Source organism: Diabrotica virgifera, chromosome 3 (assembly GCF_917563875.1).
Source record: "Diabrotica virgifera virgifera chromosome 3, PGI_DIABVI_V3a".
In the NCBI taxonomy this organism is placed as follows: domain Eukaryota; kingdom Metazoa; phylum Arthropoda; class Insecta; order Coleoptera; family Chrysomelidae; genus Diabrotica; species Diabrotica virgifera.
The window spans coordinates 166174466-166193503 of NC_065445.1; the positions used below are offsets into that span (position 1 = coordinate 166174466).

Here is a 19038-nt window from a genome sequence, read left to right on the forward strand (position 1 = left end):
TCGTGATATTTTCATTGCTATATATTTTATACAAGTACCGTCGGCATCTAAACATTCCGTATATGTATTTGGAACCTAGGTGTTTTCTATTGGTTCGTTGCAGCACGCGGTCATATTTTAACCAATAGGCGGCGAGGTCCCAAACTCATATACGGAATGTTATTAGCTTCCAAATTCATATACGGAATGTTAAATATTCGTACACCGAAAAAGATAAGTTTTTATTAGAGTCTGTTTAAAGGAGATTAATTTTAAAATACTTGTTACTGTATTATTAAATTAAAATAAAACAATTATAGTATTTGGAATGTTATTTGGTGCGAAATTCATATACGGTATGTTAAATATTCGTAGAACAAAAAGACGATTTTTATTAAAGCCAGTTAAAATGAGACTGGTTTTTAATATTATATTATATATTTTATATACATTTTACTATACATTTTATTATACATTTTTAATAGTATATTTAATGATGGTCATTATGAAGCGAGTATAAGGGATACGAAACGAGCCTCCTAGGGGCGAGTTTCGTATGGAGTACGAGCTTCATAATGATAATTAAATAGTTGTATACACGACTTTTTCTATGACCGTTCACAAAAAAAATATATTCAACTTTATTAATTTTGTAACGCAAACAAATTAAGTATTTTGTCAGTCTGACAGTTTGTTTACATATTGAGAACTGTCAAAGCGTATATATTTGACTCGCCATTGGTTACTGCGCGTGTGCCACCTTTATCGAGAATGTCATATCGCGATCCTATTGGTTAAAAATCTGTATCATATTGAAAATCTGTATCATAATGAAATTCATTATGATACAGGTAGTTACATCGTAATTGATATATTATAGTATGAGAATAGAAAAATTATTTTTAATGTATTATTAAAGATCCATAAGGAAAAAGGTTTTCCTGTAGTTGGCTGTATACCATATAATACAAAAAACGAATAAAGTCCTTTATAAAAGGTCTATATTTAAAATCCCTAAAAAGGGCTACATCACAGAACTAGTTTTCGATTGGTTGACCAATCGTCATCAGTGCTTTCCTAAAATGAATATAACCTTATAAAATGGTGCAAAGGTTTTATAAAATTTTGACTACGATTAAAAAAAGTTGTACGTTATACTCACGTGATCTTACATGCTAACCACCAAAATATTTGTAATTATGTAATATATGTAAATAAAATTTGTAATATTATATTTTGGTGGTTAGCATGGTAAGGACACGTGAGTAGGTATAACCTACGACTTTTTTTAAACGTAGTCAAAATTTTAAAACATTTGCATCATTTTATCAGGTTATATTCATTTTAGGAAAGCACTAATGATGACTGGTCAATAAAGCTAAAACTAGTTCTGTGATGTAGCCCTTTTTAGGGATTTTAAATATAGACTTTTTATAAAGGACTTTATTCGTTTTTTTGTGTTATATGGGATACAGCCAACTACAGGAAAACCTTTTTCCTTGTGGATCTTTAATAATACATTAACAATAATTTTTCTATTCTCATACTATAATATATCAATTATGATGTCACTACCTGTATCATAACGAACTTCATTATGATACATATTTTCATTAGGATACAGATTTTTAACCAATAGAATCGCGATAAAGGTGGCACACGCGCAGTAACCAATGCAATGGCGAATCAAATACATACTCTTTGACAGTTCTCAATATGTAAACAAACTGTCAGACTGACAAACTACTTAATTTGTTTGCGTTACAAAATTAATAAACTTGAATATATATTTTTTTGAATGATTATAGAAAAAATCGTATAAACAACTTGCATTTAATTATCATTATGAAGCTCGTACTCTATACGAAACTCGCCGCTAGGCGGCTCGTTTCGTATCTCTTATACTCGCTTCATAACGGCCATCATTAAATGCTCGTTGCATTAAAAACCAATCTCATTTTAATTGGCTTTAATAAAAATCGTCTTTATGTTTTACGAATATTTAAAATACCGTATATGAATTTCGCACCAAATAACATTCCAAATACTATAATTGTTTTATTTTTATTTAATAATGCAGTAACAAGTATTTTAAAATTAATCTCCTTTTAACAGACTCTAATAAAAACTTATCTTTTTCGGTGTACGAATATTTAACATTCCGTATATGAATTTGGAACCGAATAACATTCCGTATATGCGTTTGGGACCTCGCCGCCTATTGGTTAAAATATGACCGCGTGCTGCAACGAACCAATAGAAAACTTCTAGGTTCCAAATACATATACGGAATATTTAGATGCGTACCGTCTCGGCTTATCATTGAACCTAAATTCTTAAAAGTGTTACAGCTCTAAAAGTCTCTTCTAAACTTAAGTTCAAACCTGCAATCTCGAATAAAATATATAAGTATTCGGTATTATAGATATTTATCTTGAGTTCCCGTAGCTCATACTGTTCCTTTAATTTTATTGCCATATATTCCATGTCCTCCCTATTTTGTGCAAACATAACTTGGTTAACTGCGAAAAGTAGTAAATGTAATGGCGCGCCCGCATTAGTAAGAATTTGTGTAGAACAAACTGCTCGTCGCAGATATTTGCGTGCTCGAAATAAACTGTGCTAGTATGGACGTGTTCGTCGCATAAATCGGACGCAAGAATTTTCGACGCACACAACGCACACGCTCCATCGGTTATAGTTTTCGAGCAAAGATCAAATGATTTGAGCACCGCGTCCTCACTGGTAAAAATTTGCGACGCAAATTCTTGCGACGAACCATTAGTTCAATATGCACGAAAAATTTACCAATGCGGACGCGCCATAATATATTCTCTTGTACTGCTATGCCCATTGTTCCGCATTATTTATACCATATTTTCAAAGCCTGATCTAAGTATCTGTTAAAAAGTGTAAGAGATAGACCACATCTCTATTTATTGGAGGCTTTTTGTTTTGGAGGCGAAGAAATCAGGAGAAGAACAAAGGTGACTGACGTCATCGAAAGGATAGACAGGTTGAAGTGGAGATGGGCAGGACACATAGCCAGAATGACAGGTGGGCGATGGACAAATAGGTTATTAGAATGGAGGCCAAGAGAAGACAAGAAAAGCGTCGGTCCACCGCCTACAAGATGGACTGACGACTTAAGAAAGCTAAATAAAAACTGGGTGAGAGCGGCGCAGGATAGATGGGTTGGAAACGAGGGAAGGAGACCTATGTTCAGCAGTGGACTTTTGAGGCTTGATGATGATTTGTTGCGATGATTGTTTTGGTTATTTCATTACCTAACTCTGTGTTATACTCACCCATTTCTCTCTAATGTGCATCCTTCTCATTACTTCCCACAGTTGTTTACTTGGCACGCTATCATATGCTTTATATGAGTTGATAAAAGTCATATGTGTTTTAACATTTTTCTCTTTGTTCCTTTTCATCAATTGTCTCCTGATGAATATATTATGTAGACATGATCCGGCTTGTTCTTCGCCATAACGGTCCATCTGCTGTTCTATTTTTTCTTTTATATGGAAAATATTCTTGCTGTTGGAGGCATTACATTGATCCCTCCAGTGATTTGTTGACCTTTTGTCACATTTTTTGAAAATGGAAGACATGCATGATTGATTCTGCTCATCTAGAATCTCCCTCCCCTGCTTAAATTTTATTAAACAATGCTTGTATAAAGGATAGGTACGATCCTTGCGCCTCCATATTTCAGCAGTTCCAGTTTTCCGGTTTGTATATTTTTGGCTTATCTTTCCTTGCGATATAGGGGGCAAATTTGTTAATGATATTACTCTGGTCATTAAAAGCATTAAGGTTATAGTGTTTGCTAATGACCTTAAAATATTTTGAATAGTTAATGTCCTAGTTGATGCCTCTTTGTTACAAAAGGATCTCAAATGATTTAATATTAATATTAATGCAAACAAGTTTTAAAATTACTTTCGGCGGATCAAGGGAGTTTTTCAATTATTATTTTCAATATAAGCACTATTAGACCTGGATCCAGCGTACCAAAAAAAAGTTGATTAATAGCAAGCTGAAAATTTGTTAATAGCTTAACGGTGCCTTGATGTACCGGAACACTGAAACAGGAGAAGTTTTAATTGTGGAACAGTTTAAAAATTTAGAACGTCAGATTACGAAAACGTTTCATGTATTTTGTGTCCAATTGATTTGTTACCCTTTCATTAAACTCTTATGCAAAAAAAGGACTGCTATTATTAACCAACATGATTCCTGTCATTTGACATGTTCTTCATGTTCCACTGAATAAAATGCACAGTTGGTGATAAACTCCAGTCTGATTTTTGCATGAGAGTTTAATGAAATGGTAACAAATCAATTGGAAGTTCTGTCCGACAAAATATGTATATGGAACGTTTTCGTAGTCTGATATTCTAAATTTTTAACCTGTTCCACAATTAAAACTTCCCCTGTTCCAGCGTTCCCATACATCAAAGATTGTCCAAATAGACACCGGTAAGCTACTAACAAATTTTCAGCTTGCTATTAATCAACTTTTTTTTGGTATGCGGGATCCAGGTTTATATTATGTTTAAAAAAACGTAATAATATTAACGATTTGGGTACATTATACTTTAGTTTAGTTCGATCAGTTTTGGAATATGGTTGCCTCATTTGATCTCCGTCATATAATATCGTCACCTGAATGTAAGAACTAGGTAACTTGGATTTCAGTGTTTCGAGATAATGGCCAAAAACCATTTATTCATTTCTCTTCAGCGAGATATCTTGAACCATGACACTTATTATACATCAGTTTTAAAGGAAAATAATTTTATTTCTAGTCAACTCACTGATTTAAAGAAATATGTACAAAAATGTTGGTTTTTAATATAGAAAAAACAGAGTTATCCACTTATTACATTAACAAACTACTAAAATAATGTAAGTATAAAATAGGTAACTATATTTAATTTGTAATGAAAACTAGAAAATAATAGGAAAAATAAGGATGTTTTACAAATAAAAAGAAAACGGCCTTAAATATAATAATGAAATATTTTAATCTTCATTCTTGTCTGGTTCTTTTCTTCCGTGAGGTAAATTTGAATAAAAATTGAAGTATTCACTACTTAGGGCAGCAGGTTTCATAAAAAACAAAGCCATTAGGTCTTTATATTTAGCATCGGTAATTAGATCGCCTTGTGGATAACAACGTGGTAAAGCAACATTTCTCGGAAGCATACGCAAGGCTTTTCTCCTGCAATCCACTTCTCTAAAGACATCTTCTTTGAAGGATTCCTTATATCCATATTTATAAGGGTCGTCTTTGTTAAATTGAAACCAACAGATTTTTTGGAAAACAACCTGTTTATTGTCTGTGTCTGTTTTTCTCATAGTAAGCTGTGTATGGGCAAATGACTTCCAATCTCTAAAGCTTTCTGATTCAATGTTATGGACAATGTAAGGCTTGTCTCCTCTCTTCCTTGCACTTCGTGCTATTGTTCTCCAATCCCCTGGCCACAGTGCTTTGCCGACGCGTTTAAACTCTGTTTCAATAGCCGAGTACATTGAATCGCACTCCATTTCGCTATGACCAGGTGTCAGAAATTTAAGGTGAATAATTTTGACATTGTTTATCACTTGAACAGCGTGCATACACATTGCTACGATGTATTTGTTAAGATTTTGACCACCGCAACGGTCGCTAAAACATCTTACTTTTTCGATGGTATCTGGAAGTGATTGAAAGTACGAAAAAAGAAGGCTGGCAATCTCACAACTACCTCTTCCACCTTGACCCTCATGCCACATGAAACAATGACCCTGTTTTGTTGCTACGTTAAAAATAGTAAAATTGTAGGTGGCTAGTCTTCGTTTGTAGAATAAAGCGTTGTTAGTTGGATCTCTGGGAGAAATCAAAACCTGCTGTAAATCGAAATTGCAGCTTAGGATTTTATTACCACTTGCAGCTGTAATTTCTTTATCAATTTGTTTGGTGTTTTGACCATCGGTCTTATTATCCAGATGCTTCTTATATTCGCTTATCATCTCTTCGTCTGCATCGACTGTACTATTATAAGCTACACATACGCGACATTGATCTTTTCGCGATCTGTAAAAACCCAGATTAAAATTGTCTTTGAATATGTTTAGATAAGCAAATAGTTTTGCCTTTGGCTTTTGTGTTTCTTCACACCATTTACTGTACATACGATACATGTTTACAAGGTTTAATGAAGGATCCAAATATTTTCTCTCAGTGTTAGCTCTACAATAATGTGATGGTACACATGGAAAACTTTGCATATGTGCTTTGATTCCATCGGTTAAAACAGGATCTAAAATAAAGCTTTTTCCCTTTCCTCGACCATCACAGAGAGCTATATTTTGTTCCGATCTCTTCTGCATAGCTATGTCCACAACACCTTTATTAATTCCTAAAGTATTTAAAAACACCGATTTATATACCTTCTTTTTTTCTCCATTAATAGGCATTAAGTACTTAACTGAGAATTGCCATCTGGACTCTTCTTGCGTGGTCTTTGATTTTGTAACTGTCTTTTCCGTGTTTGCATGTATAAAATCTCGCTGACGTACGTAGTTCGCTAGTTTATAATAAGATAGAAAAATAGCAAGTTTTTAATCTTCGGATATCATAAAACATTTAAGCCTACACGATTCCCTGCAGGGAGGTTTCATTTGGACAGCCGGTTTAACTACTCCTTTAACTGAAACATATTCCTGACCTTCAAGTCTTCTTTGTTTCCGGATATTTTTTGGCCAACGGGTTGGCTGCCTTTTTTTTTTCGTCGAGGTTTATCGGTTTCTGTTGGTCGTTCTTCCATCCCTGTCAATTTTACATTGACAATTGATGTATCGGAGTCTGAACTGTTGCTAGGAATATACTATAATAATTCGTCTCCAGAAAAATCGGTTGTGTCAGAAATATTTGGAAATAAGTCTTTAGCCTCTGGTATCTTTGAGTTAGTGTTTGAACCTAAAAATATATCCAAATGAAAAATTTTTACAACCAGATCTACGTGTGAACAATTTATTTATTTTTGAGGTTATAGTAATCCACGTTTTAAAAATAAATTATCTTTAAGGTTGTTAAACACGATTTATTTTATTTTAAACTTAAAGTTTTGTCGTTTATTAAAAGCGTTGTGGGAAGAACAAATCTAGATTTACCTCACAAATAAATACATAACATCATTTCCATTTAACCCATTATACGTAAAAAATAACTCAAACTGCTCTTACCTTCCGCCTGAGGTTCAACTTCACGTGCTAACTGCACCATCTTTTCTCCTCTAGACATCATCTTTACTTATAATAAAACACAATTATTATGCCCTAACGTCGTAAACATGTGCTAAGTAAATATTCTGAATACACAAATTTGGAATGTTAAAACTAGGTAAGTCTAGATAGCCACTTCTTCCAAAACAGTCGGGTGATACGGAGGTTGCACAAACGAGCCACCTTTAGTTATCTACTTACAACATGCAAAGAAGGTCGCTTGATATTTATACCTACTTTTTACATTGTCCAGTAGATGGCTCTTACCTATTATATTAAGGTACCTACTTTTGGTACTGAAAACTACATAGTATTTGAAATAATATGGTATAGATATCTCAAAATCTAAAAATTTCGAGTAACCTAGTTCTTACATTCAGGTGACGATATATTATGATATCCTGGTACAATATCGAAAGAAATCAAAATAAATTTTTGATGGGATTTGCTTATAAAATTGCTTTTATTAGACAGCGATACACATATTATAATATATCATATTATTATGATGGCATACTTTCAATACTTCATATCTCGTAGATAAATCATAGATGGTTTAAAGCAGATTTGTGCTTCCTTATAGATGATATGGATAGATATCTTCAAATTACAGGTCTTAATGTTAATGCTAGAAGAACTCTTCTGAGAATCTTACCATTCTGTTTGATACTAGAAACTATATGGTAAAAATGGAACTCATTAACTTTAAGAATTTTAAAAACTGCAGATGAGCACAACAATGGTTAAACGTTGATTGATAAATATACAAGGTGTATTTATCAATCAACGGTTTAGAGTTATTTGAAATACCAACAAATTTAAGCAATCCGTTAAGGTTTTGAATTACCTATGTTCTTAATTTAGTTTAATTCTAATTATTTTGGTTCGTATTTTTTTAACGCACTTTCGCTTTGTACAGGATGACGTTATTCTTTTGTAAAACTGGTAGATCGGTGACTAAATATACAGACAGAATTTCTTTAATCAAACTAATAACCCCGTTTTAATGTTAATGTTTAAAACAATTATTATTTTATTTCGTTAATATTCCTTAAATAGTTGAAGATAGAAACAGGACATTGTATCTGAAATATTATGCCCGAAAAATTTTGAAGAATCCAATAGTTAGATGCTATACAGGACGTTAATTTAGAATAAAACAGTTAGTATCGGCCACTGTTACATGATACACTTTGTATAAAAAGGTTTTTCTGAAAAAAACTTCATAATAAAAAATACAAAAATAGACATGTTCGAGTGTTTTTTTTCTAATATACTTCACTTGGCTGATACACACTGTATACATTTTTTTGACTATTATACTATATATTATATTATAGTATACATATGTATATTATGTATATTATAATCACCATTAAAAAAGTGTATATTAAATTTTACAATATCATTCTCGCCCAGTAATTGCTATTTTGTTTATATATGTTTTTTTTTCTATTACGTACACATTTATTTTCATCTTTTTTTCTATTATCAGCAATTTGTTTTCGCTGGACATGTACAGTAGGAAAAATAAAATAATACTCATGAACGAACATATAAAACACGCTGTATTTTCCTGTCACCGTGTCACACAAAAAATTGGCCAGCGCAAGTACATGTAATAATTATTGTTACATGTACTTGCACTGGACAATTTTCTTTGTGACACGGTGATAGGAAAATACAGCGTGTTTTATATGTTGGTTCATGGGTATTCTTTCATTTTCCGACTGTACATACCCTCTAAACCTAAAGGTTTCCTAGTTTCTCTATCTTATACAATTGCTGTCCAGATTCTCGTTTTTTCTCTTTAGATCATATTTAGCCTATACGCTAGGTATTCGTCCTGGGTTCCTCTTTTAATTGATCTTTGTTCTATATATTTTTTTGTTCAACCGTAATCTTTTTAAATTGCCTGGATCTTCTTGTCACTATGATTACTAATATTCTACTACGATGTTAAAGACGAAAAATAGTGTTGTTCTGAAGCTATTTTCTTGTGGCATTTTTACAATTTTAACTATTTATAATGGGAAATAAGCCATAATATTATTAAAAAATTATTTTTATTAACGTTTCGACGCCCAAATCGGGTGCCGTTGTCCAAATACAAAATACTACTAACAGAAACAAAAATGTTGTTGCTTAGTAAAAAAATTCTTCTAATAATTTATTTAATTTGACTCATTTATATTTAACGAAAAATAGTAACTTTAAATTTTTTATTTATCCCAAACCTTTTCTTCTTCTAGTAGATTCTTCTTTTTTATTCTGATATTTATTTTTTTAAACACAATAATATACTGTAGTAGTTTTTGTCTGATTGTTGTCAAAAGTAGTGCAATAAAAAAATCAGAATAGGATATTTTTTCTACCCTTTATTTAATTTTAGTTATAGTACTTTCACACAGCTTGAGAATAATAGATTGATAATCGTTGAATTAAAAATTGATCTTATAAACTCCTTTAATTGTGAAAAGAAGAATAATCATGTACATATAATGGGAGTATGTAAATATTTATTCATTTGATTAAAACCTTTCTATTTGTAAATAGTAATTTCAAAAATAAAAATTTAAACCTTTATTTTGTCAATTATTTCAATTTTGGTTGGGTAATAAACATCATGTCAATATTTTTTATTTTTAAGTTACAATTAATATTATTGGGTCCTTTATTTTATAGTAATTTCCAGTCACTTCCAGTTGGTCAAGATGTCACCAACGTAGTAAACATTTTTTTATGTCAAATAAAAAAATTTATTTTTCAATTTGTGGTTTATTCCCGAGTGAGTTAATGGAAGAGTATCATTTTCTCCCATTGTTATAATAAAATTATTGACATAACATTTTATTTGTTTCAGAGTGCACATGAAAAATGGAGCAAACGCCCATCCAAAAATTCTACAAAAATACCAATGTTTTTATTACAGGCGGTACTGGTTTCATGGGAAAGATCCTTATAGAAAGATTACTTAGATCTACGCAGATCGAAACTCTCTACCTTCTTGTCAGAAATAAGAAGGGGAAGAATATTCATGTCCGAATTGATGAACTATTTGATGATGTAGTAAGTATTATAATTTAATCTAATATTAAAATATCTTGTCGATACAGAAATATCTTGGAAATAGATAATGATTTTAAGATCGGCAATCATTTTCACAATAAATTGTGAACATTTAATTATTCTAAAAACGTTTAAGTTTACTGATGATTTGACGTCGATCTAAAGCCCTGAATTCAACTTTCACCCATTGTTACATATCGAAAAAACTGCCGTTTATTGTGATGACACAAATCCGAATAACACTCTGAATCGGCATTGCATTGATCTTTGGATGGAATCTCAATAAACGTGGCATTCAACTTAAACACGGATTCCGGTTTCCTCATTAACACATGTTCATGCAAAATGGCGAATAAAGTTCAATTCAATTCATTTCATACAAGTTCAATTTACTATCCACCAAAATACAGAAACAAAAACCTTGCTAGTGTTTGCTATTTGTACGGCTTTCACCTGCAGCTGTCTAATCATTTGATTACCGATTTGACTTAGAACTGAAGCGGCGGATTTATGTTTTATCCTTCTTCTTCTTTTGGTTCTGTCCCTTTTAGTGGAAGATAGCGACTACACTGGCAAATCTGTCTCTGTCCAATGCGGCTCTAAACAAGGATGTTGAATCAAGGCCAGTCCAGTCTCTGATATTTATAAGCGATGAAATCTGGCGCCTATCGAAACACCGTTTTCCTTCAATCTTGCCCTGGATGATCAGTTGCGCGAGGCAGTACTTTTCGGTTTTCATTATGTATGTGTCCCAGGTAGCTAACTCATTATGTTTCATCCATTACCACACAATATACCCCAGGAAACGAAGCATTTAAAAATCGAAAAAAACGACTGATTCCATTTATTTCAATATTTTAAAAAAGAACACATTGTAGATGAAAATGTTTCATAGACGACTTTCTTGAAAATATGTACTTGCTTCTTAAAATGAGATTTTTTAAATTAAAAAATGGTTATAAACAAAAAAATAATTGCAAATTAAATCCAAAGCATTTCTTCAATTGTTTGTAATTATTAAAATAAACAATAAAAAAATTTAAAATCTAATTCCCAATATATATTTTTATATTATTTATTATAACTACGATGTGCAAAGATGGATCCGTTATTAAATTATCTTCGCCGTTTAAACCATTACAAAAAAAAAAAACAAAATGTACCATGTGAAAGGTTATCAAAAAACATCTTAAAAAAAGAAGTTTGTACGACTCATAGAACCGGAGATAATTTGTTTTAGTTAACAGCACAATATTGTTTTAAGCAGGTGGCTTTTGTCAAAAAAGGTCAATGCAAACTATGTGCAATTGTTCGATCTTGATGCAGTGTGCCATTTTTCATTATTAGGGGAGTGAATATAGATTTTCACTTCGGAAAAAATCAAACAAGATAGAACTTTTTGTAATTTCATTAAGACATGTTTAATAAACAACATATCAAAAAGTTCTACTCGAGAAGTGGGTGCTTCATTTTTTATTAAACAAATGAACTGCGAAAATAGATGTTTTTTTAAATAACTCCGAAAATATAAATTTCTGAAAAAGAATTACATAGCCATTAAAAAATTCAGAAAATTTTACATAAAAAACCCTATATAAAGATTTTTCTAAAATAAACTCTGTAGCTTCTGTATTTTTTTATTTATAACGCTAAAGTCAACCTTCTCACAAACATTGGCGCTGGCGCACTGTTAACTAGAGTAGGTACGGCGAAGTGCACGGTTGAGTTATTTTAATGTAATTCTTTAACATCGTAAAATGAAATTTTACAGATTGAACATGAAAGAAGAATAATTAATCTATTTTAGGGTTATAATAAAAAGAAACAAAATTTATGGGCATAAGTACGGTGTGAGCGGAAAGTGAGACTTACATGAATTTTGTTTAAAAATGATTTAAAAATGTCTAACTAATACAATTTTTCTTATAAAACTCTAAATTTTGCACAACTTACCTTTCAATAACCTTGCTAAACGATGTTTCATTCAAAAAAAAAAAAATCTAAAAAATTTAATTCAAATGATACTACAACTCAAAAAATGTAATTTTTGAAAACTTCATAGTTTTACAGAACTAACACCACTTTAAGAGGGTTTACTCAATTTTCAACAGATCTACTACAGTAACTACAGTGTTATAGGTGTTATTTTAAAGCTCAGGATGTAGTCTTTAAAATCCAATAAATTATTTTACTTTATAAACGAAATAAACTATTTCTTTTTGAGAAACTTTTTTGAGAAAAATAACTTTTTTATTATCAGTCTTACGAAAAAAAGTTATTTTTTATAAAATACTCTGCATCGTATATAATCTAATATGCAACCATCAAATATAAAATTTTATTAATTCTATACGAGGTGTGTTAAAAAATATGAATTTCACTCAAGAGTAAAGTACCTTTATATTTCATAATATCGAACATGTTTATAAAGAAAAGTTGTTTAAAATTAAAAAATATGTTTCAGTGTTATTAAAACATTGTGAATTAAACATTCTAATTAAAACATTGTGAATAATAAAGGCACTTGGCTCTTAAGAAAAAATTCATATTTTTTACATACCTCGTATAAAACTGAAAAAGTTTGATATCTGATGGTTGTATCATAGATTTTAGACCAGGTAGAGCATTTTATGAATAATACGTCCCGAATAAAGAACGAAATAAAGTGTCCCGAATAAAGTACGTGCCTCCTAGCGGCGGGGTACGGGCAACAATACATTGGCTTATAGGGCAGTCCTTACAGTAGGGATCCTGGCCTATACAGAAAAATGCAGGCGGGTGTGGGGTAATACTGCACTTTGGCTGCATTGGTGGTGTATTGACTAAACGTGAAGGGCAGGGTATGGTACTGATAGAAAAGGCATTCAGGCATCAAATATCCAAACAAAACCTTTTCAGGCCATAATAATGAAAATACCTTCTCCAATGATATAAAAAAAAACTTATACTGAAATGATGGCATCTCCTGAGGTAAAATGTGCTGGAAGTAAAATGAGCCTCCGTTCGGATTTTCGGGTGAGGACTATCTCAGGGCAAACACCATTGCAGGTTAGAAATTTTCTAACCTGATTTTAAATCAGGATAAGGTCGTGGAATCTTGGTAGTCTAACAGGTAAGAGTCTGGAGTTAGTGGATGCGCTCAAACGAAGAAGAGTTCAAATTGCTTGCATTCAAGAAACTAAATAGAAAGGACAAAGGGCAAAAGAACTAGGTGAAGGTTACAAATTTTGGTATGAAGGGAGTAGTAACACTAGAAATGGAGTTGGTATAATTGCTGATAGTGAAATAAAAGATAACGTTGTGGAAGTTATTAGAACGAGTGATAGAATGGTGTCAGTGAAATTTGTAATTGATAAAGAGGTAGTGAATGTTGTGTGTGTGTGTATGCTCCTCAAACAGGTCTGGGTGGGAATGAAAGAAGAGCTTTCTGTGACCAATTAGGAGACGTCCTGAGTGATATTCCGTCAGAGGAGAAAGTTATAATAGGAGGTGATTTAAATGCACATGTGGGCCAAGCCAAGGCAGGATACGAAGCAATATATGGGGTATTAGGCTTTGGAACTACAAATGAAGCTGGAGTTGATATGCTTGAATTAGCAACAGCACTAGATATGGCGATTGTTAACACATTCTTTAAAAAGAGAGAAACTCAACTTATTACGTACAAAAGTGGACAACATCAATCCCAAATAGACTATTTCATGATAAGGAAAGAAGACATACGTGAATGCAAGGACTGCAAGGTAATAGTTAGTGAGACAGTAAGCCAACATCATAAGTTGCTTGTTCTGGACATCGAAGTAAAAAGTGAAACTAAACCAAAATATCGGAGGGGACCACAAAAAATCAAGTGGTGGATGCTAAAAGATGAGAAAAAAGGTCTGTTCAGGGAAAGAATAGTAGAGAAAATATGTTGGAACATGAAAGGAAGCCCTACTACAATTTGGAGAAAAATGGCCAGTGGTATTAGAGAGACTGCTATTGAAATATTGGGTAAAACGCCAGGAAAAAAATTTTGAGGATAAAGAGACTTGGTGGTGGTCAAACGAAGTTCAAGGAAAAATAAAAGAGAAGGGAAAATTATATAAAAAGTGGCAAGAAACCAGATCCAACACAGATCTTCAAAACTATAATTTGGTCGCGAAAAAGGAAACGAAAGTAGCAGTAGCAAAAGCTAAAGCAGAAGCGTATTCAAACCTATACGATCAACTTGATACCAGGGAAGGCGAAACGAAGATATATAAAATAGCCAAACAGAGAGCAAAGAAATCAAAAGATTTTAATCAGATTAGATGTATCCGAGATGAAAATAATAAAATATTAGTTCACGAAAAGGATGTCAAAAAGAGATGGAGAAAGTACTTTGACAGCTTATTAAATGAAGAATTTGACAGAGAGCCTGTGGAGTCAACGGAGACAGTAGCAGCAATGGTCACCAAAATAACAAACCAGGAAGTGGCTCAAGCGATTCAAAAAATAAAGAAAGGAAAAGCGGTAGGACCAGATGATATTCCTGGGGAAGTATGGAAAGCATTGGGAGAGACAGGAACAAGGTGGCTAGCAGGTTTATTTAATAGAATTATGGAAGTTGGACAAATGCCAGACGAATGGAGAAGCAGTATACTAGTACCTGTCTACAAAAACAAGGGAGATCTACAACAGGGCTATAAAACTACTTAGCCACACCATGAAAATATGGGAGAGAGTAATTGATAGACGGATACGTGAAGAGACCGACATATCCGAGAATCAATTTGGCTTTATACAGAGCAGATCAACAACAGACGCAATTTTCATTATAACGCAGTTGATGGAAAAATACAGAAGTAAAGAAACAAACGCTCATATGGTATTCATTGATCTTGAGAAAGTATATGATAGAGTTCCTCGAGAGATTCTGTGGTGAGCACTCAATGAGAAAGGAGTCCCTGGTGCATATGTAAAGATTGTGAGGGATATGTATGAGGGAGTAACGACTAGTGTTAGGACGGGTGTGGGAGAGACTGATAAATTTCATGTGAAAGTAGGATTGCACCAAGGCTCGGTGCTTAGTCCGTATTTATTCTCATTAGTTTTGGTCCAGATAACAGCGAAACTACAGGGCAACATTCCATGGTGCTTAATGTATGCTGATGATGTCGGGTTAGTAGGAAATAGTGAAAGAGACTTAGAACAAAAACTGGAACAGTGGACACGAGATCTGGAGGAAAAAGGTTTAAAACTTAGTAGGACAAAGACAGAGTATTTGGAATGTTCATTTAAATGGTACCTTTGGATGGTGAACTGATTGTAAAAAGCAATAGTTTTAAGTACCTGGGATCGATATTACAGAGTAATGGAGAAATAGATGGAGATGCATGCAGTAGAATTAGGGCTGGATGGATGAAGTGGAAGGAAGCGAGTGGTGTGTTGTGTGACAGAAAAGTTCCAATGAAGCTGAAAGGAAAATTCTATAAAACAGCCATAAGACCGGCTCTGATGTACGGAACTGAATGTTGGGCAGTGAAAAAGAAAGAGGAACAACGAATGCATGTGGCGGAGATGAGAATGCTTAGATGGATGAGTGCAGTGACAAGAAAGGATAATATTAAAAATGAGTATATTAGGAGAAGTCTAGGTGTGGCACCAATTGATGCCAAAATGAGAGAGCATAGGTTGAGATCGTTTGGTCATGTTCAACGTCGAGACGTTAATCATTCAATACGAAGAGTAGCTGAAGTGCAGATTTCTGGAAGGAGTAGGAGAGTAAGACCAAAGAAGACGTGGGGGGAGACGATTAGGCAGGACATGTTGGTAAAGGGGATTAATATTTATATGACCCAGGATAGAATAGTGTGGAGAAATGCAATTAGGGAAGCCGACCCAGCATAGGGATAAGGCAAAGAGAATGATGATGAACTTTTTTCCTAAAATTGATAATAAAATAGTTATTATAATTGTAATAAAATGATGGTGGGTATCCGTAATTTGAGAAAAAATTTAAATTTTTTTACCATTAGAATAATGTGATTGTATATTAAAACATAGTTTTAATTTCAAACAACTTTTCATACTAGCATTTTTTGATTTTCAGGAATAAAAAGTACTGTACTCTTTAAAAAAGTTGATGTTTTTGACATAACTCGTACAAAATTGATAAAATTTGATATCTAGTGGTTGAGTTTTAGATTTTTAACTATCCAGAGTATTTTATGAAGAATTACTTTTTTTCGTAAAATTGATAATGAAAAAGTTTTCCATGTGGTTCCTAGCTACGCAAACATACTGTATAAGAGCTTCTGTAAAAGAATTTTCAAATTTTATGCCATATTCGGATTCAGCATAACCAAAAACAAAATAGAAACGTATTTGATCAAAGTAAAATGATGAATTCAACGATATTTTTAAAATTATTTATACAAAACAATTATTATTGTTTAAACAATTAGCGGCCAAATCTGTGAGTAGAACTTTTTACTACAACATGTATATAAACTAACAAAAAAAGTTTTAGAAAAATATAAGCTTGTTTGAATTATTCCCAAACAATGCCTGTTTTTGTTCTAATTGCACTCCCCTATATACAGGGTGTCTGCGTAACTTGGAACCATATGGGAAACTTTTTTAATATCAATTTTACGAAAAAAAGTTATTCTTTATAAAGTGCTCTGCATAGTCTAAAACCTAAGATGCAATCATCAGATATCAAATTTTGTCAACAGTATACGAGGTATGTCAAAAAATATGAACTTCGCCCAAGAGCAAACTACCTTTATATTTCAAAATATCAAAAAATTTTATTATGAAAAGTTATTTGTAATTAAAAACCATATTCAAATATGCAATAACAGCCTTCTACTCAAAAAAATTACGAAATTTTACTAAATTACCGATTCCGAACATAATTTTTATTTATTAGACATGTAATAACTCTTTTATTAATAATTTTAGGAAAAAAGTTATTCTTCATAAAAATCTGTGCATGGTCTAAACTTCAAGATAACCATCAGTTATCCAAGTTTGTTAATTGTATACGAGGTGTGTCAAATAATATGAATTTAGGAAGAATTCTTTCTAAATTTACATTATTTGACACACCTAGTATAAAATTAACAAACTTGGATAACTGATGGTTGCATCTTGAGGTTTAGACCATGCACAGATTTTTATGAAGAATAACTTTTTTTTCCCTAAAATTATTAATAAAAGAGTTATTACGTCTTATAAATAAAAATGATGTTCAGAATCGGTAATTTAGGAAAATTTCAGAATTTTTTTTTCAAGTAGAAGGCTGTTATTGCATATTTAAATATGGTTTTTAATTACAAATAACTTTTCATAATAAAATTTTTTGATATTTTGAAATATAAAGGTAGTTTGCTCTTGAGCGAAATTCATATTTTTTGACATACCTCGTATACTGTTGACAAAATTTGATATCTGATGATTGCATCTTAGGTTTTAGACTATGCAGAGCACTTTATAAAGAATGACTTTTTTTCGTAAAATTGATATTAAAAAAGTTTCCCATATGGTTCCAAGTTACGCACACCCTGTATAGGAGACAAGGTGTTTAAATTCTCCTACTCGTCGCAATTTTTTCCAAGTAATTCCATGTCCCCAACCATTCTTCTTTAACCCAACTGTATATTATACTCTGTTTTTGACCTGCTAACCTCCTGACTCTTCAATAGCCCTCCTCCAACCTTCCAACTTTCCTCACCAAAGAGCATTGAACAAGGAGCCTCCTTCCTTAACTTCTCTGTTAATATTGGAAGAAATTGTTCTTCTTATACATAATATCACTTTTTCCAATTTGTCGGTGGATGATGTTTTGCAGAAATTACTATCTATATCACTCCATTACATGCCTAAGGTATTGTAGTTTTTAAATTTGTGATGGTTAATAGTAATAATTATTTTTCTTTGTATATTTTTCTATTTTGTAAATTTGATATTTTATCCATCCTTAATATTTTTAGTATTCATATACAATATATTACAGTGGCAAAACTAGGAGGTTTTGGGGGTTATAACCCCCCATAGCCGTAACCAGGGGGGTTTGGGGATTGTAACCCCCATTTGGTTGTACTTTGAGCTCTATTCGTTTAACACCATTACTATTCCATACCCCCAGAGACCATCCAGTAGTTGCAACCCCCCCCCTTAGAATCATCCTGGTTACACCTCTGAATCCCCCCCATTTGGATCTACTTTGAGCTTAAGTTGGTTGTATTCCATACCCTTAGAAACCCTCCAGTAGTTGTAACCCTCCTTAGGACCATGCTGGTTACGTCGTTAATATATGATTACATTATGTAACATTTAACTATACTTTTAGATCTAGACTTAACAAACTCCCAGTTTGTTAATATTTCCTTTATAGTGGTGCTTCTTTCGATCTTAACTTTTATTGCCATTTCTTTTACCAGACCACGTCATTTATTTCTTGATACGATCAAAAATTTAGTTCTCTGGTTTAGAATGTTTAGAATTAGGATACATTCTTAATTAAGTGTTACATTTTTGCTTAGTAATCTTCGTAAATCGTTAAAATAAAACTATACTACAGTATAGTTTCTCTATAACGAACACTAGCTCTTCTTCTTCTTCATGTACCATGTCCTTTCAGAACGTTGGTTACCATCATAGCTATCTTAATTTTATTCACTGCCACCCTAAATAGCATGCTTGTATCAACACCATACCAATCTCACATGTTCTTTAATCATG

At 32.4% G+C, this 19038-nt stretch overlaps 1 protein-coding gene across 1 annotated transcript in view; it reads left to right on the top strand.

The window, feature by feature from the left end:
- The window catches only part of LOC114329450 (fatty acyl-CoA reductase wat), a 241967-nt gene that overhangs the window by 75951 nt on the left and 146978 nt on the right, over nucleotides 1-19038 (top strand). Inside the window, exon 2 of the mRNA XM_028278562.2 lies at nucleotides 10121-10326. Within this exon, the coding sequence (XP_028134363.1) occupies nucleotides 10135-10326 (192 nt within the window). The 5' untranslated portion in view covers nucleotides 10121-10134. The remainder of the gene's footprint in view (nucleotides 1-10120; nucleotides 10327-19038) is intronic.